This window comes from Oncorhynchus nerka, unplaced genomic scaffold, assembly GCF_034236695.1.
Source record: "Oncorhynchus nerka isolate Pitt River unplaced genomic scaffold, Oner_Uvic_2.0 unplaced_scaffold_2912, whole genome shotgun sequence".
NCBI classification, from domain to species: Eukaryota; Metazoa; Chordata; class Actinopteri; order Salmoniformes; family Salmonidae; genus Oncorhynchus; species Oncorhynchus nerka.
In genome coordinates this window covers 1-27,090 of record NW_027038389.1, presented here as the reverse complement: position 1 = coordinate 27,090, position 27,090 = coordinate 1, and the positions used below count along the sequence as shown (strand labels likewise).

At 52.5% G+C, this 27,090-nt stretch overlaps 1 protein-coding gene across 1 annotated transcript; it reads right to left on the bottom strand.

Annotated features, from left to right (window-relative positions):
* Positions 1-2,014: 2,014 nt before the first annotated feature.
* Positions 2,015-19,292, bottom strand: LOC135566936 (mediator of RNA polymerase II transcription subunit 13-like; the record flags this gene model as incomplete). Its single annotated transcript, XM_065014491.1, has 7 exons — positions 18,967-19,292; positions 17,231-18,198; positions 5,276-5,443; positions 3,581-3,804; positions 2,977-3,166; positions 2,321-2,744; positions 2,015-2,209 (listed from the first exon to the last, which is right to left on the bottom strand). Coding segments are annotated over exons 1-7 (2,495 nt in total), but the record flags the coding sequence as incomplete, so codon positions are not given.
* Between the last annotated feature and the right edge of the window lie 7,798 nt (positions 19,293-27,090).

The following is a 27,090-nucleotide window of genomic DNA, read 5'->3' as shown; positions in this document are numbered from 1 at the left end:
CCTTCTAGACCTACTCGGCTGCCTTCGATACTGTGAAACATCAGATCCTCCTCTCCACCCTCTCCGAGCTGGGCATCTCAGCCGGACCACGCTTGATTCGTCACATCTACAGGTCGCTCCAGGTATGCGTGGCGTAGAATCTGTCTCCTCACCACGCGCTCTCACCACTGGCGTCCCCTAGGCTCTGTTCTAGGCCCTCTCCTATTCTCGCTATACACCAAGTCACTTGGCTCTGTCATAACCTCACATGGTCTCTCCTATCATTGCTATGCAGACGACACACTAATCTTCTCCTTTCCCCCTTCTGATGACCAGGTGGCGAATCGCATCTCTGCATGTCTGCAGACATATCAGTGTGGATGACGGATCACCACCTCAAGCTGAACCTCGGCAAGACGGAGCTGCTCTTCCTCCCGGGGAAGGGACTGCCCATTCCATGATCTCGCCATCACGGTTGACAACTCCATTGTGTCCTCCTCCCAGAGCGCTAAGAACCTGGCGTGATCCTGGACAACACCCCTGTCGTTCTCAACTAACATCAAGGCGGTGGCCCGTTCTTGTAGGTTCATGCTCTACAACATCCGCAGAGTACGACCCTGCCTCACACAGGAAGCGGCGCAGGTCCTAATCCAGGCACTTGTCATCTCCCGTCTGGATTACTGCAACTCGCTGTTGGCTGGGCTCCCTGCCTGTGCCATTAAACCCCCTACAACTCATCCAGAACGCCGCTGCCCGTCTGGTGTTCAACCTTCCCAAGTTCTCTCACGTCACCCCGCTCCTCCGCTCTCTCCACTGGCTTCCAGTTGAAGCTCGCATCCGCTACAAGACCATGGTGCTTGCCTACGGAGCTGTGAGGGGAACGGCACCTCAGTACCTCCAGGCCCTACACCCAAACAAGGGCACTGCGTTCATCCACCTCTGGCCTGCTCGCCTCCCTACCACTGAGGAAGTACAGTTCCCGCGCAGCCCAGTCAAAACTGTTCGCTGCTCTGGCCCCCCAATGGTGGAACAAACTCCCTCACGACGCCAGGACAGCGGAGTCAATCACCACCTTCCGGAGACACCTGAAACCCCACCTCTTTCAGGAATACCTAGGATAGGATAAAGTAATCCCTCTCACCCCCCTTAAAAGATTTAGATGCACTATTGTAAAGTGGCTGTTCTACTGGATGTCTTAAGGTGAACGCACCAATTTGTAAGTCGCTCTGGATAAGAGCGTCTGCTAAATGACTTAAATGTAATGTAATGTAAATGTACAGAGACAGAGTTGTGTTGAGGTTACCTGTACAGAGACAGAGTTGTGTTGAGGTTACCTGTACAGAGGCAGAGTTGTGTTGAGGTTACCTGTACAGAGACAGAGTTGTGTTGAGATGACCTGTACAGAGACAGAGTTGTGTTGAGGTTACCTGTACAGAGACAGAGTTGTGTTGAGGTTACCTGTACAGAGACAGAGTTGTGTTGAGGTTACCTGTAGAGAGACAGAGTTGTGTTGAGGTTACCTGTACAGAGACAGAGTTGTGTTGAGGTTACCTGTACAGAGACAGACTTGTGTTGAGGTTACCTGTACAGAGACAGAGTTGTGTTGAGGTTACCTGTACAGAGACAGAGCTGTGTTGGAGGTTACCTGTACAGAGACAGAGTTGTGTTGAGGTTACCTGTACAGAGACAGAGTTGTACAGAGACAGAGTTGTGTTGAGGTTACCTGTAGAGACAGAGTTGTGTTGAGGTTACCTGTACAGAGACAGAGTTGTGTTGAGGTTACCTGTACAGAGACAGAGTTGTGTTGAGGTTACCTGTACAGAGACAGACTTGTGTTGAGGTTACCTGTACAGAGACAGAGTTGTGTTGAGGTTACCTGTACAGAGACAGAGTTGTGTTGAGGTTACCTGTGTGAGTTGTGTTGAGGTTACCTGTACAGAGACAGACTTGTACAGAGACAGAGTTTTGTTGAGGTTACCTGTACAGAGACAGAGTTGTGTTGAGGTTACCTGTACAGAGACAGAGTTGCCTGTACAGATTGTGTGAGGTGGAGAGGAACTGAAGCATCTCCAGGTGGCAGCGCAGCAGGCCCAGGGTCCACACACTGGACCCCGCCTCAGGCTCCTCATAGGTGAAGGGGTCCACGATGTACACCACGATGGCCGGGGGGTACGTTATGGCATGAGATTCTCCATCCGTCGGCACACCCACCTTCTCTCGCTCCATTGTACTGGAGGGGAGGACGAGAGAGAGAGGGAGTTAGGACAAGGAATGGGGTTTCGCTCCGGGCACTGTGTGTGTGTGTGTACATGAGTGAATTCAGGCCCGGTGTTGTACCTACCTCTCAAGGGGTTCAGTGGGTGACTGGGCCTGGCTGGCTGAGTCCACCCCGGTGAGGCCTGCGTTCTGGGCTCCAGCCTGTTGGCCCAGCTGCCCTCCCTGGGTGCCACCACCCTGGCCCTGGTTCTGCATGCTCATGGTCCCAAAGGGAGGGAAGGAGTTGGGCTTGGCAGACTGCAGCCCGCTGCTGGGTTGGCTCCCTGACGACGCTGTGCTGTTGGCACTGTTGGCTACACCGGTGTTGTTACTAGGCACGCTGCTGCTGTTGTTGTTGGGGAGGGAGGGGGTCGCTGAGTTTTGGGGGCAAGCAGAGGTGGTGGAGGAGGAGCCAGAGGATTGTGTGGATGAGCATTGGTTGGTGGCAGGAGGGGGTGTGGGCTGTGTGAGGAGGGAGCTGTCTAAAGGCTGTGCGGCGAGGTATGGAGCTGATGGGAGAGACAGGAGCACAGAGAAAATCTTCATTTATAAGCCATCTAAATGAACTAGGATTACACTTTAGTCATCATCCGCTACAACAAACCTTTTAGAAAAACAAGATCCTTTTAGAAACCAAAAACAGGCTTTTTGATCTTCTAAATCCTTGGGTATATGGGCATGGGGGGTACAGAAAGGCCTGAGCCCGACCAGATCCCCACCTGTGTCGTCATTGGAACCTACCGAGGTCGTGGCGGCAGACTTGTGCATAGAGCTTGAGTTTGGCGAAGGCATCGCTGTTGCTGCTGGCAGCCTTGATGAACCAATCGCTGACGGGCTGCTCCGCTAGCTTCTTAGCAGCCGATCCGCCCACTCTCACGATGCCGTCCGGGTGACCTTTTGAGATTGGCTGGTGCTGGCCCAGACGACATGACTGCAGGGAACATGGAGGGAGAGGAGGACTGGATGAATAGTTAGACAACAGCACAGGAGTGACTGAGTGACTTGACGTCGAGGCAATAAGGAATGGTAAGGAAATGGAGTAGACAGAACTTTTTTTTTTTTTTTTTTTTTTACAGTAGGCTGTGTTGTAAGCGTCTAGTATGTTTTTTTATTTAACTAGGCAAGTCGGTAAGCGTCTAGTAAGATCTGAATCAATTCTATTTCATTAAAGAATTGAAAAGTGACCTTTGTTTTTAAATAGGAATTTGTAAATTTTTCATATCCGAAATTAAAACGCATCAAGATCTGGGACCAGGTAACTCCAAAAAGGTGGTTGCTTCAGCTGTCCAAAATGCCCACTCTCTTGCATGATAAATGGACAGTTGTTGACGTTCTCCAGCCTTACCTCGTAGACGGCGGTGAGGTCCCTGAAGAAGCTCTTAGCCCCCTGGAGCAGGGCCTCGTTGTCGGGACAGACCACTAGGTAGCCCACGTCCCTGTGGGAGCCAAAGGGGTCCAGCAGCAGCTTCTCCCAGTAGGGCAGGCCGAAGGGCGACAGCACCACAAAGTCATACTCATAACCCACCAGGAAGGTAGGGATGGGCAGGGGCTCTGGAGACTCATCTGTGCCTGATGGCGGGAAAGAGGGGGGAGAAGGGAGGAGAGGCCAGAGAGGATGGGCAGGGGAACGGAAGGGAGGAGAGGAGAGGGAGAAGAGAGGAGAGGAGAGGGAGAAGAGAGGAGAGGAGAGGAGAGGAGAGGGAGAAGAGAGGAGAGGGAGAAGAGAGGAGAGGAGAAGGGAGAGGAGAGGAGAGAGGGAGAGGAGATGGAGAGAGGGAGAAGAGAGAGAAGAGAGAGGAGAGGAGAGGAGAGGAGAGAAGAGAGAGAGGAGGAGAGGGAGAAGAGAGGAGAGGAGAGGAGAGGAGAGGGAGAGGAGAGGAGAGGGAGAGGGAGAGAGGAGAGGGAGAGGAGAGGAGAGGAGAGGGAGAAGAGAGGAGAGGAGAGGGAGAAGAGAGGAGAGGAGAGGAGAGGAGAGGAGAGGAGAGGAGAGGAGAGGAGAGGAGAGGAGAGGAGAGAGGAGAGAGAGAGGGAGAAGAGAGGAGAGAAGAGAGGAGAGGAGAGGAGAGGAGAGGGAGAGGAGAGGGAGAAGAGAGGAGAGGAGAGGAGAGGGAGAGGAGAGGAGAGGGAGAAGAGAGGAGAGAGCTCGAGGGAGAAGAGGGGGAGAGGGAGAGGAGAGGAGAGGAGAGGGAGAGGAGAGGAGAGGAGAGGAGTCGAGGAGAGGAGAGGAGAGGAGAGGAGAGGGAGAAGAGAGGAGAAGAGAGGAGAGGAGAGGAGAGGAGAGGAGAGGAGAGGAGAGGAGAGGAGAGGAGAGGAGAGGGAGAAGAGAGGGATTAAGTACTTAGTCCTCCTCCAGCGATAAAAATAAAAACAATTCTATCGAAAAGTGATATCTCAAGTATGAATACATAGACATTTTACATTTTGTTATTTGTTATTGACTGTACATTTGTTTATGTGTTGTTTGTTTTAGGCACCCTGATTTGCTTTATCTTGGCCAGGTCGCAATTTTAAATTGTTCTCAACTGGCCTACCTGGTTAAATTAAGGTGAAATAAATAAATATGAAACAGTAAAGCAGACAAACTAAAAAGGGTAAAACATATTTTTTGAGCAAAATAGTGTTTTTTTAGACACAACTGCAAACTTCAAGGAGTTGGTCTGATGGTAGAGGAGCAATAGAGAACAAAAGAGGAAACGTCCACCCGCCCGACCCCCACCCCCCACTTGTGCCATGTCATGACCTTCCTGGAACACCTATTGAGATGTGCCTTTTGTTAAGTAAATCAGGTGTTAAATGAGGTGAAAAGGACACTAGATTAGGGCTTTAAACAAGGTAGCACTGCCACCTGTCACATTCACAGAGAAGGCTTGAGAGCCCAAAGTGAACCCATCACAACAGCAGTGGCAGCTTCCCACTGAGCTGACATCTGGACTACAGCAGTGTGACTGAGATAACTACTGATCTGCCTGCAAACACAGACTACGTCACATCTGCCTGTGTAAGCCAGTGGCTCTAGGAGTATTTTTCCCTGGTGGCTTACCGTAGGAGCCCCGTCCAGCCATCTTGTGGAACTGCTGCCAGGTGAGGGGTCCCTGAACGCCCCAGGAGCGCACCGTCCTCTTCTTCTGGATGGCATCCTGGAGTACAGGCTGGAGGGAGAGCAGCACCCGCAACACGTCCTGAGAGCACAGAGCACTGATGTCCACCGCTGGGGAGAGGGGGAGGACAGTTAGAAAGAGAACACACAGAGCACTGATGTCCACCACTGGGGAGAGGGGGAGGACAGTTAGAAAGAGAACACACAGAGCACTGATGTCCACCACTGGGGAGAGGACAGTTAGAAAGAGAACACACAGAGCACTGATGTCCACCACTGGGGAGAGGGGGACAGTTAGAAAGAGAACACACAGAGCACTGATGTCCACCACTGGGGAGAGGGGAGGACAGTTAGAAAGAGAACACACAGAGCACTGATGTCCACCACTGGGGAGAGGAGGACAGTTAGAAAGAGAACACACAGAGCACTGATGTCCACCACTGGGGAGAGGGGAGGACAGTTAGAAAGAGAACACACAGAGCACTGATGTCCACCACTGGGGAGAGGGGGAGGACAGTTAGAAAGAGAACACACAGAGCACTGATGTCCACCACTGGGGAGAGGACAGTTAGAAAGAGAACACACAGAGCACTGATGTCCACCACTGGGGAGAGGGGGAGGACAGTTAGAAAGAGAACACACAGAGCACTGATGTCCACCACTGGGGAGAGGGGGAGGACAGTTAGAAAGAGAACACACAGAGCACTGATGTCCACCACTGGGGAGAGGGGAGGACAGTTAGAAAGAGAACACACAGAGCACTGATGTCCACCACTGGGGAGAGGGGGAGGACAGTTAGAAAGAGAACACACAGAGCACTGATGTCCACCACTGGGGAGAGGGGGAGGACAGTTAGAAAGAGAACACACAGAGCACTGATGTCCACCACTGGGGAGAGGACAGTTAGAAAGAGAACACACAGAGCACTGATGTCCACCACTGGGGAGAGGACAGTTAGAAAGAGAACACACAGAGCACTGATGTCCACCACTGGGGAGAGGACAGTTAGAAAGAGAACACACAGAGCACTGATGTCCACCACTGGGGAGAGGACAGTTAGAAAGAGAACACACAGAGCACTGATGTCCACCACTGGGGAGAGGACAGTTAGAAAGAGAACACACAGAGCACTGATGTCCACCACTGGGGAGAGGACAGTTAGAAAGAGAACACACAGAGCACTGATGTCCACCACTGGGGAGAGGGGGAGGACAGTTAGAAAGAGAACACACAGAGCACTGATGTCCACCACTGGGGAGAGGGGGAGGACAGTTAGAAAGAGAACACACAGAGCACTGATGTCCACCACTGGGGAGAGGACAGTTAGAAAGAGAACACACAGAGCACTGATGTCCACCACTGGGGAAAGGGGGAGGACAGTTAGAAAGAGAACACACAGAGCACTGATGTCCACCACTGGGGAGAGGGGGAGGACAGTTAGAAAGAGAACACACAGAGCACTGATGTCCACCACTGGGGAGAGGGGAGGACAGTTAGAAAGAGAACACACAGAGCACTGATGTCCACCACTGGGGAGAGGACAGTTAGAAAGAGAACACACAGAGCACTGATGTCCACCACTGGGGGGAGGACAGTTAGAAAGAGAACACACAGAGCACTGATGTCCACCACTGGGGAGAGGACAGTTAGAAAGAGAACACACAGAGCACTGATGTCCACCACTGGGGAGAGGGGAGGACAGTTAGAAAGAGAACACACAGAGCACTGATGTCCACCACTGGGGAGAGGGGAGGACAGTTAGAAAGAGAACACACAGAGCACTGATGTCCACCACTGGGGGGAGGACAGTTAGAAAGAGAACACACAGAGCACTGATGTCCACCACTGGGGAGAGGGGGAGGACAGTTAGAAAGAGAACACACAGAGCACTGATGTCCACCACTGGGGAGAGGACAGTTAGAAAGAGAACACACAGAGCACTGATGTCCACCACTGGGGAGAGGGGGAGGACAGTTAGAAAGACAACACACAGAGCACTGATGTCCACCACTGGGGAGAGGGGGAGGACAGTTAGAAAGAGAACACACAGAGCACTGATGTCCACCACTGGGGAGAGGGGAGGACAGTTAGAAAGAGAACACACAGAGCACTGATGTCCACCACTGGGGAGAGGACAGTTAGAAAGAGAACACACAGAGCACTGATGTCCACCACTGGGGGGAGGACAGTTAGAAAGAGAACACACAGAGCACTGATGTCCACCACTGGGGAGAGGACAGTTAGAAAGAGAACACACAGAGCACTGATGTCCACCACTGGGGAGAGGACAGTTAGAAAGAGAACACACAGAGCACTGATGTCCACCACTGGGGAGAGGGGGAGGACAGTTAGAAAGAGAACACACAGAGCACTGATGTCCACCACTGGGGAGAGGGGGAGGACAGTTAGAAAGAGAACACACAGAGCACTGATGTCCACCACTGGGAGAGGGGGACAGTTAGAAAGAGAACACACAGAGCACTGATGTCCACCACTGGGGAGAGGACAGTTAGAAAGAGAACACACAGAGCACTGATGTCCACCACTGGGGAGAGGGGGAGGACAGTTAGAAAGAGAACACACAGAGCACTGATGTCCACCACTGGGGAGAGGACAGTTAGAAAGAGAACACACAGAGCACTGATGTCCACCACTGGGGAGAGGGGAGGACAGTTAGAAAGAGAACACACAGAGCACTGATGTCCACCACTGGGGAGAGGGGGAGGACAGTTAGAAAGAGAACACACAGAGCACTGATGTCCACCACTGGGGAGAGGACAGTTAGAAAGAGAACACACAGAGCACTGATGTCCACCACTGGGGAGAGGACAGTTAGAAAGAGAACACACAGAGCACTGATGTCCACCACTGGGGAAAGGGGAGGACAGTTAGAAAGAGAACACACAGAGCACTGATGTCCACCACTGGGGAGAGGGGGAGGACAGTTAGAAAGAGAACACACAGAGCACTGATGTCCACCACTGGGGAGAGGACAGTTAGAAATAGAACACACAGAGCACTGATGTCCACCACTGGGGGGAGGACAGTTAGAAAGAGAACACACAGAGCACTGATGTCCACCACTGGGGAGAGGACAGTTAGAAAGAGAACACACAGAGCACTGATGTCCACCACTGGGGAGAGGGGGAGGACATTTAGAAAGAGAACACACAGAGCACTGATGTCCACCACTGGGGAGAGGACAGTTAGAAAGAGAACACACAGAGCACTGATGTCCACCACTGGGGAGAGGGGGAGGACAGTTAGAAAGAGAACACACAGAGCACTGATGTCCACCACTGGGGAGAGGGGGAGGACAGTTAGAAAGAGAACACACAGAGCACTGATGTCCACCACTGGGGAGAGGGGGAGGACAGTTAGAAAGAGAACACACAGAGCACTGATGTCCACCACTGGGGAGGGGGAGGACAGTTAGAAAGAGAACACACAGAGCACTGATGTCCACCACTGGGGAGAGGACAGTTAGAAAGAGAACACACAGAGCACTGATGTCCACCACTGGGGAGGGACAGTTAGAAAGAGAACACACAGAGCACTGATGTCCACCACTGGGGAGAGGGGGAGGACAGTTAGAAAGAGAACACACAGAGCACTGATGTCCACCACTGGGGAGAGGACAGTTAGAAAGAGAACACACAGAGCACTGATGTCCACCACTGGGGAGAGAGGAAAGAGAACACACAGAGCACTGACACTGGGGAGAGTTAGAAAGAGAACACACAGAGCACTGATGTCCACCACTGGGGAGAGGACAGTTAGAAAGAGAACACACAGAGCACTGATGTCCACCACTGGGGAGAGGGGGAGGACAGTTAGAAAGAGAACACACAGAGCACTGATGTCCACCACTGGGGAGAGGGGAGGACAGTTAGAAAGAGAACACACAGAGCACTGATGTCCACCACTGGGGAGAGGGACAGTTAGAAAGAGAACACACAGAGCACTGATGTCCACCACTGGGGAGAGGGGGAGGACAGTTAGAAAGAGAACACACAGAGCACTGATGTCCACCACTGGGGAGAGGGGAGGACAGTTAGAAAGAGAACACACAGAGCACTGATGTCCACCACTGGGGAGAGGGGGAGGACAGTTAGAAAGAGAACACACAGAGCACTGATGTCCACCACTGGGGAGAGGGGAGGACAGTTAGAAAGAGAACACACAGAGCACTGATGTCCACCACTGGGGAGAGGACAGTTAGAAAGAGAACACACAGAGCACTGATGTCCACCACTGGGGAGAGGACAGTTAGAAAGAGAACACACAGAGCACTGATGTCCACCACTGGGGAGAGGGGAGGACAGTTAGAAAGAGAACACACAGAGCACTGATGTCCACCACTGGGGAGAGGGGGAGGACAGTTAGAAAGAGAACACACAGAGCACTGATGTCCACCACTGGGGAGAGGGGGAGGACAGTTAGAAAGAGAACACACAGAGCACTGATGTCCACCACTGGGGAGAGGGGAGGACAGTTAGAAAGAGAACACACAGAGCACTGATGTCCACCACTGGGAGAGGACATTTAGAAAGAGAACACACAGAGCACTGATGTCCACCACTGGGGAGAGGGGGAGGACAGTTAGAAAGAGAACACACAGAGCACTGATGTCCACCACTGGGGAGAGGGGGAGGACAGTTAGAAAGAGAACACACAGAGCACTGATGTCCACCACTGGGGAGAGGGGGAGGACAGTTAGAAAGAGAACACACAGAGCACTGATGTCCACCACTGGGGAGAGGGGAGGACAGTTAGAAAGAGAACACACAGAGCACTGATGTCCACCACTGGGGAGAGGACAGTTAGAAAGAGAACACACAGAGCACTGATGTCCACCACTGGGGAGAGGACAGTTAGAAAGAGAACACACAGAGCACTGATGTCCACCACTGGGGAGAGGGGGAGGACAGTTAGAAAGAGAACACACAGAGCACTGATGTCCACCACTGGGGAGAGGGGGAGGACAGTTAGAAAGAGAACACACAGAGCACTGATGTCCACCACTGGGGAGAGGGGGAGGACAGTTAGAAAGAGAACACACAGAGCACTGATGTCCACCACTGGGGAGAGGACAGTTAGAAAGAGAACACACAGAGCACTGATGTCCACCACTGGGGAAAGGGGAGGACAGTTAGAAAGAGAACACACAGAGCACTGATGTCCACCACTGGGGAGAGGGGAGGACAGTTAGAAAGAGAACACACAGAGCACTGATGTCCACCACTGGGGAGAGGACAGTTAGAAATAGAACACACAGAGCACTGATGTCACCACTGTTAGAAAGAGAACACACAGAGCACTGATGTCCACCACTGGGGAGAGGACAGTTAGAAAGAGAACACACAGAGCACTGATGTCCACCACTGGGGAGAGGGGGATTTAGAAAGAGAACACACAGAGCACTGATGTCCACCACTGGGGAGAGGACAGTTAGAAAGAGAACACACAGAGCACTGATGTCCACCACTGGGGAGAGGGGAGGACAGTTAGAAAGAGAACACACAGAGCACTGATGTCCACCACAGGGGAGAGGGGAGGACAGTTAGAAAGAGAACACACAGAGCACTGATGTCCACCACTGGGGAGAGGGGAGGACAGTTAGAAAGACAACACACAGAGCACTGATGTCCACCACTGGGGAGGGGAGGACAGTTAGAAAGAGAACACACAGAGCACTGATGTCCACCACTGGGGAGAGGGGAGGACAGTTAGAAAGAGAACACACAGAGCACTGATGTCCACCACTGGGGAGAGGACAGTTAGAAAGAGAACACACAGAGCACTGATGTCCACCACTGGGGAGAGGACAGTTAGAAAGAGAACACACAGAGCACTGATGTCCACCACTGGGGAGAGGGGAAAGAGAACACACAGAGCACTGATGTCCACCACTGGGGAGAGGGGGAGGACAGTTAGAAAGAGAACACACAGAGCACTGATGTCCACCACTGGGGAGAGGGGAGGACAGTTAGAAAGAGAACACACAGAGCACTGATGTCCACCACTGGGGAGAGGGGAGGACAGTTAGAAAGAGAACACACAGAGCACTGATGTCCACCACTGGGGAGAGGGGAGGACAGTTAGAAAGAGAACACACAGAGCACTGATGTCCACCACTGGGGAAAGGGGGAGGACAGTTAGAAAGAGAACACACAGAGCACTGATGTCCACCACTGGGGTGAGGGGGAGGACAGTTAGAAAGAGAACACACAGAGCACTGATGTTCACCACTGGGGAGAGGACATTTAGAAAGAGAACACACAGAGCACTGATGTCCATCACTGGGGAGAGGACAGTTAGAAAGAGAACACACAGAGCACTGATGTCCACCACTGGGGAGGGGGGGAGGACAGTTAGAAAGAGAACACACAGAGCACTGATGTCCACCACTGGGGAGAGGGGGAGGACAGTTAGAAAGAGAACACACAGAGCACTGATGTCAACCACTGGGGAGAGGGGGAGGACAGTTAGAAAGAGAACACACAGAGCACTGATGTCCACCACTGGGGGAGAGGGGAGGACAGTTAGAAAGAGAACACACAGAGCACTGATGTCCACCACTGGGGAGAGGGGAGGACAGTTAGAAAGAGAACACACAGAGCACTGATGTCCACCACTGGGAGAGGACAGTTAGAAAGAGAACACACAGAGCACTGATGTCCACCACTGGGGAGAGGGGAGGACAGTTAGAAAGAGAACACACAGAGCACTGATGTCCACCACTGGGGAGAGGGGAGGACAGTTAGAAAGAGAACACACAGAGCACTGATGTCCACCACTGGGGAGAGGGGGAGGACAGTTAGAAAGAGAACACACAGAGCACTGATGTCCACCACTGGGGAGAGGGATAGGACAGTTAGAAAGAGAACACACAGAGCACTGATGTCCACCACTGGGGAGAGGACAGTTAGAAAGAGAACACACAGAGCACTGATGTCCACCACTGGGGAGAGGGGGAGGACAGTTAGAAAGAGAACACACAGAGCACTGATGTCCACCACTGGGGAGAGGACAGTTAGAAAGAGAACACACAGAGCACTGATGTCCAGCACTGGGGAGAGGACAGTTAGAAAGAGAACACACAGAGCACTGATGTCCACCACTGGGGACAGGACAGTTAGAAAGAGAACACACAGAGCACTGATGTCAACCACTGGGGAGAGGGGGAGGACAGTTAGAAAGAGAACACACAGAGCACTGATGTCCACCACTGGGGAGAGGGGGAGGACAGTTAGAAAGAGAACACACAGAGCACTGATGTCCACCACTGGGGAGAGGACAGTTAGAAAGAGAACACACAGAGCACTGATGTCCACCACTGGGGAGAGGGGGAGGACAGTTAGAAAGAGAACACACAGAGCACTGATGTCCACCACTGGGGAAAGGGGAGGACAGTTAGAAAGAGAACACACAGAGCACTGATGTCCACCACTGGGGTGAGGGGAGGACAGTTAGAAAGAGAACACACAGACACTGATGTTCACCACTGGGGAGAGGACATTTAGAAAGAGAACACACAGAGCACTGATGTCCATCACTGGGGAGAGACAGTTAGAAAGAGAACACACAGAGCACTGATGTCCACCACTGGGGAGGGGGGAGGACAGTTAGAAAGAGAACACACAGAGCACTGATGTCCACCACTGGGGAGAGGGGGAGGACAGTTAGAAAGAGAACACACAGAGCACTGATGTCAACCACTGGGGAGAGGGGGAGGACAGTTAGAAAGAGAACACACAGAGCACTGATGTCCACCACTGGGGAGAGGGGGAGGACAGTTAGAAAGAGAACACACAGAGCACTGATGTCCACCACTGGGGAGAGGACAGTTAGAAAGAGAACACACAGAGCACTGATGTCCACCACTGGGGAAAGGGGGAGGACAGTTAGAAAGAGAACACACAGAGCACTGATGTCCACCACTGGGGAGAGGGGGAGGACAGTTAGAAAGAGAACACACAGAGCACTGATGTCCACCACTGGGGAGAGGACAGTTAGAAATAGAACACACAGAGCACTGATGTCCACCACTGGGGGGAGGACAGTTAGAAAGAGAACACACAGAGCACTGATGTCCACCACTGGGGAGAGGACAGTTAGAAAGAGAACACACAGAGCACTGATGTCCACCACTGGGGAGAGGGGGAGGACATTTAGAAAGAGAACACACAGAGCACTGATGTCCACCACTGGGGAGAGGACAGTTAGAAAGAGAACACACAGAGCACTGATGTCCACCACTGGGGAGAGGGGGAGGACAGTTAGAAAGAGAACACACAGAGCACTGATGTCCACCACAGGGGAGAGGGGGAGGACAGTTAGAAAGAGAACACACAGAGCACTGATGTCCACCACTGGGGAGAGGGGGAGGACAGTTAGAAAGACAACACACAGAGCACTGATGTCCACCACTGGGGAGAGGGGGAGGACAGTTAGAAAGAGAACACACAGAGCACTGATGTCCACCACTGGGGAGAGGGGAGGACAGTTAGAAAGAGAACACACAGAGCACTGATGTCCACCACTGGGGAGAGGACAGTTAGAAAGAGAACACACAGAGCACTGATGTCCACCACTGGGGGGAGGACAGTTAGAAAGAGAACACACAGAGCACTGATGTCCACCACTGGGGAGAGGACAGTTAGAAAGAGAACACACAGAGCACTGATGTCCACCACTGGGGAGAGGGGGAGGACAGTTAGAAAGAGAACACACAGAGCACTGATGTCCACCACAGGGGAGAGGGGGAGGACAGTTAGAAAGAGAACACACAGAGCACTGATGTCCACCACTGGGGAGAGGGGGAGGACAGTTAGAAAGAGAACACACAGAGCACTGATGTCCACCACTGGGGAGAGGGGGAGGACAGTTAGAAAGAGAACACACAGAGCACTGATGTCCACCACTGGGGAGAGGGGGACGACAGTTAGAAAGAGAACACAGTTAGAAAGAGAACACACAGAGCACTGATGTCCACCACTGGGGTGAGGGGGAGGACAGTTAGAAAGAGAACACACAGAGCACTGATGTTCACCACTGGGGAGAGGACATTTAGAAAGAGAACACACAGAGCACTGATGTCCATCACTGGGGAGAGGACAGTTAGAAAGAGAACACACAGAGCACTGATGTCCACCACTGGGGAGGGGGGGAGGACAGTTAGAAAGAGAACACACAGAGCACTGATGTCCACCACTGGGGAGAGGGGGAGGACAGTTAGAAAGAGAACACACAGAGCACTGATGTCAACCACTGGGGAGAGGGGGAGGACAGTTAGAAAGAGAACACACAGAGCACTGATGTCCACCACTGGGGAGAGGGAGAGGACAGTTAGAAAGAGAACACACAGAGCACTGATGTCCACCACTGGGGAGAGGGGGAGGACAGTTAGAAAGAGAACACACAGAGCACTGATGTCCACCACTGGGGAGAGGACAGTTAGAAAGAGAACACACAGAGCACTGATGTCCACCACTGGGGAGAGGGGGAGGACAGTTAGAAAGAGAACACACAGAGCACTGATGTCCACCACTGGGGAGAGGGGGAGGACAGTTAGAAAGAGAACACACAGAGCACTGATGTCCACCACTGGGGAGAGGGGGAGGACAGTTAGAAAGAGAACACACAGAGCACTGATGTCCACCACTGGGGAGAGGGATAGGACAGTTAGAAAGAGAACACACAGAGCACTGATGTCCACCACTGGGGAGAGGACAGTTAGAAAGAGAACACACAGAGCACTGATGTCCACCACTGGGGAGAGGGGGAGGACAGTTAGAAAGAGAACACACAGAGCACTGATGTCCACCACTGGGGAGAGGACAGTTAGAAAGAGAACACACAGAGCACTGATGTCCACCACTGGGGACAGGACAGTTAGAAAGAGAACACACAGAGCACTGATGTCAACCACTGGGGAGAGGGGGAGGACAGTTAGAAAGAGAACACACAGAGCACTGATGTCCACCACTGGGGAGAGGGGGAGGACAGTTAGAAAGAGAACACACAGAGCACTGATGTCCACCACTGGGGAGAGGATAGTTAGAAAGAGAACACACAGAGCACTGATGTCCACCACTGGGGAGAGGGGGAGGACAGTTAGAAAGAGAACACACAGAGCACTGATGTCCACCACTGGGGAAAGGGGGAGGACAGTTAGAAAGAGAACACACAGAGCACTGATGTCCACCACTGGGGTGAGGGGGAGGACAGTTAGAAAGAGAACACACAGAGCACTGATGTTCACCACTGGGGAGAGGACATTTAGAAAGAGAACACACAGAGCACTGATGTCCATCACTGGGGAGAGGACAGTTAGAAAGAGAACACACAGAGCACTGATGTCCACCACTGGGGAGGGGAGGACAGTTAGAAAGAGAACACACAGAGCACTGATGTCCACCACTGGGGAGAGGGGAGGACAGTTAGAAAGAGAACACACAGAGCACTGATGTCAACCACTGGGGAGAGGGGAGGACAGTTAGAAAGAGAACACACAGAGCACTGATGTCCACCACTGGGGAGAGGGAGAGGACAGTTAGAAAGAGAACACACAGAGCACTGATGTCCACCACTGGGGAGAGGGGGAGGACAGTTAGAAAGAGAACACACAGAGCACTGATGTCCACCACTGGGGAGAGGACAGTTAGAAAGAGAACACACAGAGCACTGATGTCCACCACTGGGGAGAGGGGGAGGACAGTTAGAAAGAGAACACACAGAGCACTGATGTCCACCACTGGGGAGAGGGGGAGGACAGTTAGAAAGAGAACACACAGAGCACTGATGTCCACCACTGGGGAGAGGGGGAGGACAGTTAGAAAGAGAACACACAGAGCACTGATGTCCACCACTGGGGAGAGGGATAGGACAGTTAGAAAGAGAACACACAGAGCACTGATGTCCACCACTGGGGAGAGGACAGTTAGAAAGAGAACACACAGAGCACTGATGTCCACCACTGGGGAGAGGGGGAGGACAGTTAGAAAGAGAACACACAGAGCACTGATGTCCACCACTGGGGAGAGGACAGTTAGAAAGAGAACACACAGAGCACTGATGTCCAGCACTGGGGAGAGGACAGTTAGAAAGAGAACACACAGAGCACTGATGTCCACCACTGGGGACAGGACAGTTAGAAAGAGAACACACAGAGCACTGATGTCAACCACTGGGGAGAGGGGGAGGACAGTTAGAAAGAGAACACACAGAGCACTGATGTCCACCACTGGGGAGGGGGAGGACAGTTAGAAAGAGAACACACAGAGCACTGATGTCCACCACTGGGGAGAGGACAGTTAGAAAGAGAACACACAGAGCACTGATGTCCACCACTGGGGAGAGGGGGAGGACAGTTAGAAAGAGAACACACAGAGCACTGATGTCCACCACTGGGGAAAGGGGGAGGACAGTTAGAAAGAGAACACACAGAGCACTGATGTCCACCACTGGGGAGAGGGGGAGGACAGTTAGAAAGAGAACACACAGAGCACTGATGTCCACCACTGGGGAGAGGGGGAGGACAGTTAGAAAGAGAACACACAGAGCACTGATGTCCACCACTGGGGAGAGGACAGTTAGAAAGAGAACACACAGAGCACTGATGTCCACCACTGGGGAGAGGACAGTTAGAAAGAGAACACACAGAGCACTGATGTCCACCACTGGGGAGAGGACAGTTAGAAAGAGAACACACAGAGCACTGACAACACAAAATATAGCAACATTCTGATAACTGTCAGGAAAATGAACAGACTGGTTTATATTGGTTAGTTATGCTAGCCAACTTAAGCTCTACAGGGCCAAATGCGAAGAACAATTTATTATTAGACACAGACTTGAATGTTGGTTAGAACAACAAAAAGGTGCTTTTCTTACCGTTTTGTTTGGACCAGTGGTGTAGACAAGTACTCTTGACCAGGGCCTCGTCCACCTTTCCTCCTGACATGTTGTCCATGAACTGGCGGCCGTGCTCCAGAGCCATGTAGCAGTCACTGTGGTAGTCCCTCTCCTCCACCCTCACACAGGCCGGCACTGCACAACCCCCGGGCCCCCGCGCTGCCAGGATGTCAGGCTCCATCCCAGCCATGGGAGAGAAGGGGTTGGTGCACTGGTCCTGTAGCAGTAAGATCAGTTCGTCTGGTACCCTCTCCCCCCTCCCTCCTCCCCCTGTCCTCTCCAGCGAGTGTTGCCGCAGCGCCTCGAAGCGCTTCTCCGCCTCGCGGCTGACGTCCGAGTCGCGTCCGATGATGTCCAGCTCGTCCTCCAGGAAGAGGCCCGAGCCGTTGCCATAGCGGCGGTTGACCACAGCGCTGAAGCCGCAGGTGCAGGGGTACTGGGCCTCTCCCGTGGGGTCGCTCAGGTACACCCCCACGTCGGCCCCCTTGATGTTCATGTTGCACACGCAGATGCAGCAGCTGTCGAAGTTGCAGTCCTTGAAGAGGTTCATGACGGACTCAGAGAGGATGAGGGTGACGTAGAGGCTGTGGGCCTCGGGGATGGAGGGCACGGTGGCAGGTTCCACTGAGTTGAGAGGTCGACAGGTGGAGGGGGTGGAGGCAGGCGAGTAGAGGTCCGAGTTCTCATACTTAAGTGAGCCCTGGACACTGGCGGGCCCTCTGGGGGTGCGTGGGGTACGGGGAGTGCGTGGTGTGGGGGCGGGGAAGCGCGGGGTGGCCGGTGAGGGCAGGATGCCCGTACCACTGTTGCTGGGGGGGGCACTGTTGGACATGAAGGGAGTATGGGTCTGGGGTGTGTAACTCTGGCTGTAGTCCTGGTCCATGGCACTGCCCACACTGGGGATGTTACTGTGACAGAGAGAAGAGGAGTCAGTCACACAACACAGCCTGTTGGGACAATATGCTAGAGTTTGATTCAAAACACAACAACAAAGCAGAGCTCAGTATATTATAACAAAACAATCAACAATACTTTTCAGTACCCACTGAACCTCCATTACGAGGCAACCGTCAGAAGGAGGAATGGTAAACAAACAAGCAGAGACAACTGGCTGCCTGTCGGGGTATGCAAATGCGCTGCAATTTCAAGCAGCCCCTCTGAGAAAATAGTATATTTTTGTCTCCTTCTCTCTTTCTTTCTCTCTCTTGGAGAGTTTTTCCTAGCCACCGTGCTTCTACACCTGCATTGCTTGCTGTTTGGGGTTTTAGGCTGGGTTTCTGTACAGCACTTTGAGATATCAGCTGATGTACGAAGGGCTATATAAATACATTTGATTTGATTTGATTTGTCAGGTTGATGTTTACTTTCATTAATCTTGCCCTGGGCCAGCTGTATAGAATGAACTTGGCTTCATGGTAAAATTTCATAAAAAATGTGGTTCTTAGGCCTCCCAGGTGGCGCAGTGGTCTAGGGCACTGTATCGCAGTGCTAGCTGTGCCACCAGAGACTCTGGGTTCGCGCCCAGGCTCTGTCACAGCCAGCCGCGACCGGGAGGTCCGTGGGGCGATGCACAATTGGCCTAGCGTCGTCCGGGTTAGGGAGGGTTTGGCCGGTAGGGATATATCCTTGTCTCATCGTGCACCAGCGACTCCTGTGGCGGGCCGGGCGCAGTGCACGCTAACCAAGGTTGCCAGGTGCACAGTGTTTCCTCTGACACATTGGTGCGGCTGGCTTCCGGGATGGATGCGCGCTGTGTTAAGAAGCAGGGCGGCTTGGTTGGGTGTATCGGGTGACTTTCAACCTTTGTCTCTCCCGAGCCCGTACGGGAGTTGTAGCGATGAGACAAGATAGTAACTACTAATAATTGGATACATGAAATTGGGGAGATGTAAAAAGTCTGGGTGGCCATTTGAAACTCCCGCTCCACTACAGCCCCGTCAATGTTAATGGGGAACTGTTCGGCCCGCTTTTTCCTGTAGTCCACGATCAACTCGTTTGTCTTGCTCACATTGATGGAGAGGTTGTTGTCCTGGTACCACATTGCCAGCTCTCTGACCTCCTCCCTATAGGATGTCTCATCGTTGTCGGTGATCACGCCTACCACTGTTGTGTCGTCAGCAAACTTAATGATGGTGTTGGAGTCGTGTTTGGCCACGCAGTCGTGGGTGAACAGGGAGTACAGGAGTGGACTAAGCACGCACCCCTGAGGGGCCCCAGTGTTGAGGATCAGCAAGGCAGACGTGTTGTTGCCTTCCCTTACCACCTGGGGGGGCCATTCAGGAAGTCCAGGATCCAGTTGCAGAGGGAGGTGTTCAGTCCCAGGGTCCTGATGAGCTTTGTGGGCACTATGGTGTTGAATGCTGAGCTGTAGTCAATAAACAGCATTCTCACATAGGTGTTCCTTTTGTCCAGGTGGGAAAGGGCAGTGTGGAGTGCGATTGCATCATTTGTGGATCTGTTCGGGCAATACTCTACACCGCCCACTATACACCACCCACTATACCACTCTACACCGCCCTCTATACCACTCTACACCGCCCTCTATACCACCCTCTATACCACTCTACACCACCCTCTATACCACTGTACACCACCCTCTATACCACTCTACACTACCCTCTATACCACTGTACACCACCCTCTATACCACTGTACACCACCCTCTATACCACTGTACACCACCCTCTATACCACTCTACACCACCCTCTATACCACTCTACACTACCCTCTATACCACTCTACACCACCCTCTATACCACTCTACACTACCCTCTATACCACTCTACACTACCCTCTATACCACCCTCTGTACCACTCTACACCACCCTCTATACCACTCTACACTACCCTCTATACCACTCTACACCACCCTCTGTACCACTCTACACCGCCCTCTGTACCACTCTACACTACCCTCTATACCACCCTCTGTACCACTCTACACCGCCCTCTATACCACTCTACACCGCCCTCTATACCACTCTACACCACCCTCTATACCACTCTACACCGCCCTCTATACCACTCTACACCACCCTCTATACCACTCTACACCACCCTCTGTACCACTCTACACTACCCTCTATACCACTCTACACTACCCTCTATACCACCCTCTGTACCACTCTACACTACCCTCTATACCACTCTACACCGCCCTCTATACCACTCTACACCGCCCTCTATACCACTCTACACCGACCTCTATACCCTCTACACCACCCTCTATACCTCTGTACACCACCCTCTATACCACTCCTCACTACTCCTCTGTATCAATCACCACCCTCTATACCACTGTATACCACCCTCTATACCACTCTACACTACCCTCTGTACCAATCAACCCACCTCTCTCCTCTCCTCTCTATCAATCACCCTCTATACCACTCTCCTCTGCGTATCAATCACCACTCTACACCGCCTCCTATCCACTCAATCACCACCCTCTACCCTCTCCTGTCCTCTCCTCTGTATCAATCAACCATGTCCTCTCCTCTCCTCTCCATATCAATCACCATGCTCTCTACACTCCTCTCCTCTCCTCTGTATCAATCAACCATGTCCTCTCCTCTCCTCTCCGTATCAATCACCATGCTCTCTACACTCCTCTCCTCTGCTTTGTATCAATCACCATGCTCTGTCTCTCCTCTCCTCTCCTCTGTATCAATCAACATTCTCTCTCCTCTCCTCTCCTCTGTATCAATCATCATGCTCTCTAATTCCTCTCCTCTCCTCTCCATCAATCACCATACCCTCTCCTCTCCTCTCCATCAATCACCATACCCTCTCCTCTCCTCTCCATCAATCACCATACCCTCTCCTCTCCTCTCCATCAATCACCATACCCTCTCCTCTCCTCTCCATCAATCACCATGCCCTCTCCTGTCCTGTCCTCTCCATCAATCACCATGCCCTCTCCTCTCCTCTCCATCAATCACCATGCCCTCTCCTCTCCATCAATCACCATGCTCCTCTCCTCTCCTCTCTCCTCTGTATCAATCCTCTCCTCTCCTCTCCTCTCTCCTCTCCTCTCCTCTCCATCAATCACCACCCTCTCCTCCCTCTCCTCTCCATCAATCACCATGCCTCTCCTCTCCTCTCTCCTCTCTCTTCATCAATCACCATGCCCTCTCCTCTCCTCTCCTCTCCTCTCCTCTGTATCAATCACCATGCTCTCTCTCTCCTCTCCATCAATCACCATGCTCTCTCTCCTCTCCTCTCCTCTGTATCAATCACCATGCTCTCTCTGCTCTCCTCTCCTCTCTATCAATCACCATGCCCTCTCCTCTCCTCTCCATCAATCACCATGCCCTCTCCTCTCCTCTCCTCTCCTCTGTATCAATCACCATGCTCTCTCTCTCCTCTCCATCAATCACCATGCTCTCTCTCCTCTGCTCTCCTCTCCTCTGTATCAATCACAATGCTCTCTCTCTCATCAATCACCATCCCCTCCTCTCCTCTCCATCAATCACCATGCCCTCTCCTCTCCTCTCCATCAATCACCATGCCCTCTCCTCTCTCTCTCTGCCCTCTCCTCTCCTCTGTATCAATCTCCTCCTCTCCTCTCCATCAATCACCATGCCCTCTCTCTCCTCTCCATCAATCACCATGCCCTCCTCCTCTCCTCTCCATCAATCACCATGCCCTCTCCTCTCCTCTCCTCTGTATCAATCACCATGCCCTCTCCTCTCTCTCTCTCACTCTGTATCAATCACCATGCTCTCTCTCTCTCCTCTGCTCTCATCAATCACTCTGCTCTGCCTCCTCTCTCTCTCTGCTCTCTCTCTCCATCAATCACCATGCTCTCTCTCTCCTCTCCATCAATCACCATGCTCCTCTCTCTCCTCTCCATCAATCACCATGCCCTCTCCTCTCCTCTGTATCAATCACCATGCTCTCTCCCTCTCCTCTCCATCAATCACCATGCCTCTCCTCCCTCCTCTCCATCAATCACCATGCCATCAATCCCTCTCCTCTCCTCTCCTCTCAATCACCATGCCCTCTCTCCTCTCTCTCTGTATCAATCACCATGCCCTCTCCTCTCCTCTCCTCTCCATCAATCACCATGCCCTCCTCCTCTCCTCTCCATCAATCACCATGCCCTCTCCTCTCCTCTCCTCTGTATCAATCACCATGCCCCTCTCTCCTCTCCTCTCCATCAATCACCATGCCTCTCTCCTCCTCTCCTCTGTCAATCTCTCTCTCCTCTCCTCTCCATCAATCACCCATGCCCTCTCCTATCCTCTCTTCTCTTATCTCACCATCCCTCTCCCTCTCCTCTCCATCAATCACCATGCCCCTCTCTCTCCTCTCCCTCCTCCATCAATCACCATGCTCTCTCCTCTCCTCTCCATCAATCACCATGCCCTCTCCTCTCCTCTCCTCTGTATCAATCACCATGCTCCTCTCTCCTCTCCTCTGTATCAATCACCATGCTCTCTCTCTCTCCTCTCCTCTCCATCAATCACCATGCCCTCTCCTCTCCTCTCCATCAATCACCATACCCTCTCCTCTCCTCTCCATCAATCACCATACCCTCTCCTCTCCATCAATCACCATGCCCTCTCTCCCTCTCCTCTCCATCAATCCCATGCCCTCTCCCTCTCATTCAATCACCATCCTCTCCTCTCATCTCCTCTCCTCTCCATCAATCACCATGCCCTCCTCTCCTCTCCATCAATCACCATGCCCTCTCCTCTCCTCCATCAATCACCATACCCTCTCCCTCTCCTCCATCAATCACCATCCCTCTCCTCTCCATCAATCACCATGCCTCTCCTCTCCTCCCTCCATCAATCCACCCATGCCCTCTCCTCTCCTCTCCTCCATCAATGACCACCATGCTCTCTCTCCTCTACTCTCCATCAATCACCATGTCTCTCCTCTCCTCTCCATCAATCACCCATCCCTCTCCTCTCCTCTCCATCAATCTGCCCTCTCCTCTCCTCTCCTCTGTATCAATCACCATGCCCTCTCCTCTCCTCATCCATCAATCACCATGCCCTCTCCTCCTCTCCTCTCCATCAATCACCATGCCCCTCTCACTCTCTCCTCTGTCAATCACCATGCTCTCTCATCTCCTCTCCATCAATCACAATGCCCTCTCCTCTCCTCTCCCAATCACCATGCCCTCTCCTCTCCTCTCCTCTGTATCAATCACCATGCTCTCTCCTCTCCTCTCCATCAATCACCATGCCTCTCTCCCTCTCCTCTCCTCTGTATCAATGACCATCTCTCTCTCCTCTCCTCTGTATCCAATCACCATGCCCTCTCCTATCCTCTCCTCTCCATCAATCACCATGCCCTCTCCTCTCCTCTCCATCAATCACCATGCCCTCTCCTCTCCTCTCCTCTGTCAATCACCATGCCCTCTCCTCTCCTCTCCATCAATCACCCATGCCCTCTCCTCCTCTCCTCTGTATCAATCACCATGCCCTCCCTCTCCTCTCCTCCATCAATCACCATGCCCTCTCCTCTCCTCTGTATCAGTCACCATTGCCTCTCCTCTCCTCTCCATCAATCACCATGCCCTCTCCTCTCCTCTCCATCAATAAATCCCTCTCTCTCTCCTCTGTATCAATCACCATGCCCTCTCCTCTCTCTCCATCAATCACCATACCCTCTCCTCTCCTCTCCATCAATCACCATCCCTCTCCTCTCCCTCTCCATCAATCACCATGCCCTCTCTCTCCTCTGTATCCAATCACCATGCCCTCTCCTCTCCTCTCCATCAATCACCATGCCCTCTCCTCTCCTCTCCTCTGTATCAATCACCATGCCCTCTCCTCTCTCTCTCCATCAATCACCATACCCTCCTCTCCATCAATCACCATGCCCTCTCTCCTCTCCATCAATCACCATGCCCTCTCCTCTCCTCTGTATCAATCACCATGCCTCTCCTCTCCTCTGTCAATCACCATCCTCTCCTCTCCTCTCCATCCAATCACATACCCTCTCCCTCTCCTCTCCATCAATCACCATACCCTCTCCTCTCTCTCCTCTCCTCTGTATCAATCACCATGCTCTCTCCTCTCCTCTCCATCAATCACCATGCCCTCTCCTCTCCCTCTCCTCTGTATCAATGACCATGCTCTCTCTCCTCTCCTCTGTATCAATCACCATGCTCTCTCCTCCTCTCCTCTCCATCAATCACCATGCTCTCTCTCTCTCCTCTCCCTTCTCCTCTCTGTCATCAATCACCATGCCCTCTCCTCTCCTCTCCTCTCCATCAATCACCATGCCCTCTCTCTCCTCTCCATCAATCACCATACCCTCTCCTCTCCTCTCCATCAATCACCATACCTCTCTCTCTCTCTCCATCAATCACCATGCCCTCTCCTCTCCTCTCCATCAATCACCATGCCCTCTCCTCTCCTCTCCTCTCATCTCCTCTGTATCAATCACCATGCTCTCTCTCTCCTCTCCATCAATCACCATGCTCTCTCTCCTCTCCTCTCCTCTCCTCTGTATCAATCACCATGCTCTCTCTGCTCTCCTCTCCTCTGTATCAATCACCATGCCCTCTCCTCTCCTCTCCATCAATCTGACGTCAGTCACCCTCTCCTCTGTCATCTCCTCTGTCATCAATGACCATGCTCTCTCTCCTCTCAGTCTGTAATCAATCCTGTGCCCTCTCCTCTCTATCTCAGTCTCCATCAATCAATATCTCCTCTCCTCTCCATCAATCACCATACCCTCTCATCTCCTCTCCTCTGTATCAATCACCATCTCTCTCCTCTCCTCTCCATCAATCACCATGCCCCTCTCCTCTCTCTCCTCTCCTCCAATCACCATGCTCTCTCCTCTCCTCTCATCAATCACCATGCCCTCTTCCTCTCCTCTCCTCTGCTGTATAATCACCATGCTCTCTCCTCTCCTCTCCATCAATCACCATACCCTCTCTCCCTCTCCACTCCCTGCTTATCGTCAGCCATGCTCTCTCTCCCTCTGTATCCAATCACTGCCCTCTCCTCTCCTCTCCATCAATCACCATGCCCTCTCCTCTCCTCTCCATCAATCACCATGCCCTCTCTCCTCTCCATCAATCACCATGCCCTCTCCTCTCCCCTCTCCTCTGTATCAAGTCACCATGCTCTCTCTCTCCTCCCATCCAATCACCATGCCTCTCTCTCCTCTCCTCTGTCATCAATCACCATGCTCTCTCCTCTCCTCTCCATCCAATCACCATGCCCTCTCCTCTCCTCTGTATCAATCACCATGCTCTCTCCTCTCCATCAATCACCATGCCTCTCCTCTCCTCTGTATCAATCACCATGCCCTCTCTCTCCTCTGTATCAATCACCATGCTCTCTCCTCTCCTCTCCATCAATCACCATGCCCTCTCCTCTCCTCTCCATCAATCACCATGCCCTCTCCTCTCCTCTGTATCAATCACCATGCTCTCTCCTCTCCTCTGTATCAATCACCATGCCCTCTCCTCTCCCCTCCTCTCCTCTCCTCTCCTCTCCTCTGTATCAATCACCATGCTCTCTCCTCTCCTCTCCATCAATCACCATGCCCTCTCCTCTCCTCTCCTCTCCTCTGTATCAATGACCATGCTCTCTCTCCTCTCCTCTGTATCAATCACCATGCCCTCTCCTATCCTCTCCTCTCCATCAATCACCATGCCCTCTCCTCTCCTCTCCATCAATCACCATGCCCTCTCCTCTCCTCTCCTCTGTATCAATCACCATGCCCTCTCCTCTCCTCTCCATCAATCACCATGCCCTCTCCTCTCCTCTCCTCTGTATCAATCACCATGCTCTCTCCTCTCCTCTCCATCAATCACCATGCCCTCTCCTATCCTCTCTTCTGTATCAATCACCATGCTCTCTCCTCTCCTCTCCATCAATCACCATGCCCTCTCCTCTCCTCTGTATCAATCACCATGCTCTCTCCTCTCCTCTCCATCAATCACCATGCCCTCTCCTCTCCTCTCCTCTGTATCAATGACCATGCTCTCTCTCCTCTCCTCTGTATCAATCACCATGCTCTCTCTCCTCTCCTCTCCTCTCCTCTGTATCAATCACCATGCCCTCTCCTCTCCTCTCCATCAATCACCATACCCTCTCCTCTCCTCTCCATCAATCACCATACCCTCTCCTCTCCATCAATCACCATGCCCTCTCCTCTCCTCTCCTCTCCATCAATCACCATGCCCTCTCCTCTCCTCATCATTCAATCACCATGCCCTCTCCTCTCCTCTCCTCTCCTCTCCATCAATCACCATACCCTCTCCTCTCCTCTCCATCAATCACCATACCCTCTCCTCTCCTCTCCATCAATCACCATACCCTCTCCTCTCCTCTCCATCAATCACCATACCCTCTCCTCTCCATCAATCACCATACCCTCTCCTCTCCTCTCCTCTCCATCAATCACCATGCCCTCTCCTCTCCTCTCCTCTCCATCAATCACCATGCTCTCTCCTCTCCTCTCCATCAATCACCATGCCCTCTCCTCTCCTCTCCATCAATCACCATGCCCTCTCCTCTCCTCTCCTCTGTATCAATCACCATGCCCTCTCCTCTCCTCTCCATCAATCACCATGCCCTCTCCTCTCCTCTCCATCAATCACCATGCCCTCTCCTCTCCTCTCCTCTGTATCAATCACCATGCTCTCTCCTCTCCTCTCCATCAATCACAATGCTCTCTCTCCTCTCCTCTCCTCTGTATCAATCACCATGCCCTCTCCTCTCCTCTCCTCTGTATCAATCACCATGCTCTCTCCTCTCCTCTCCATCAATCACCATGCCCTCTCCTCTCCTCTCCTCTGTATCAATGACCATGCTCTCTCTCCTCTCCTCTGTATCAATCACCATGCCCTCTCCTCTCC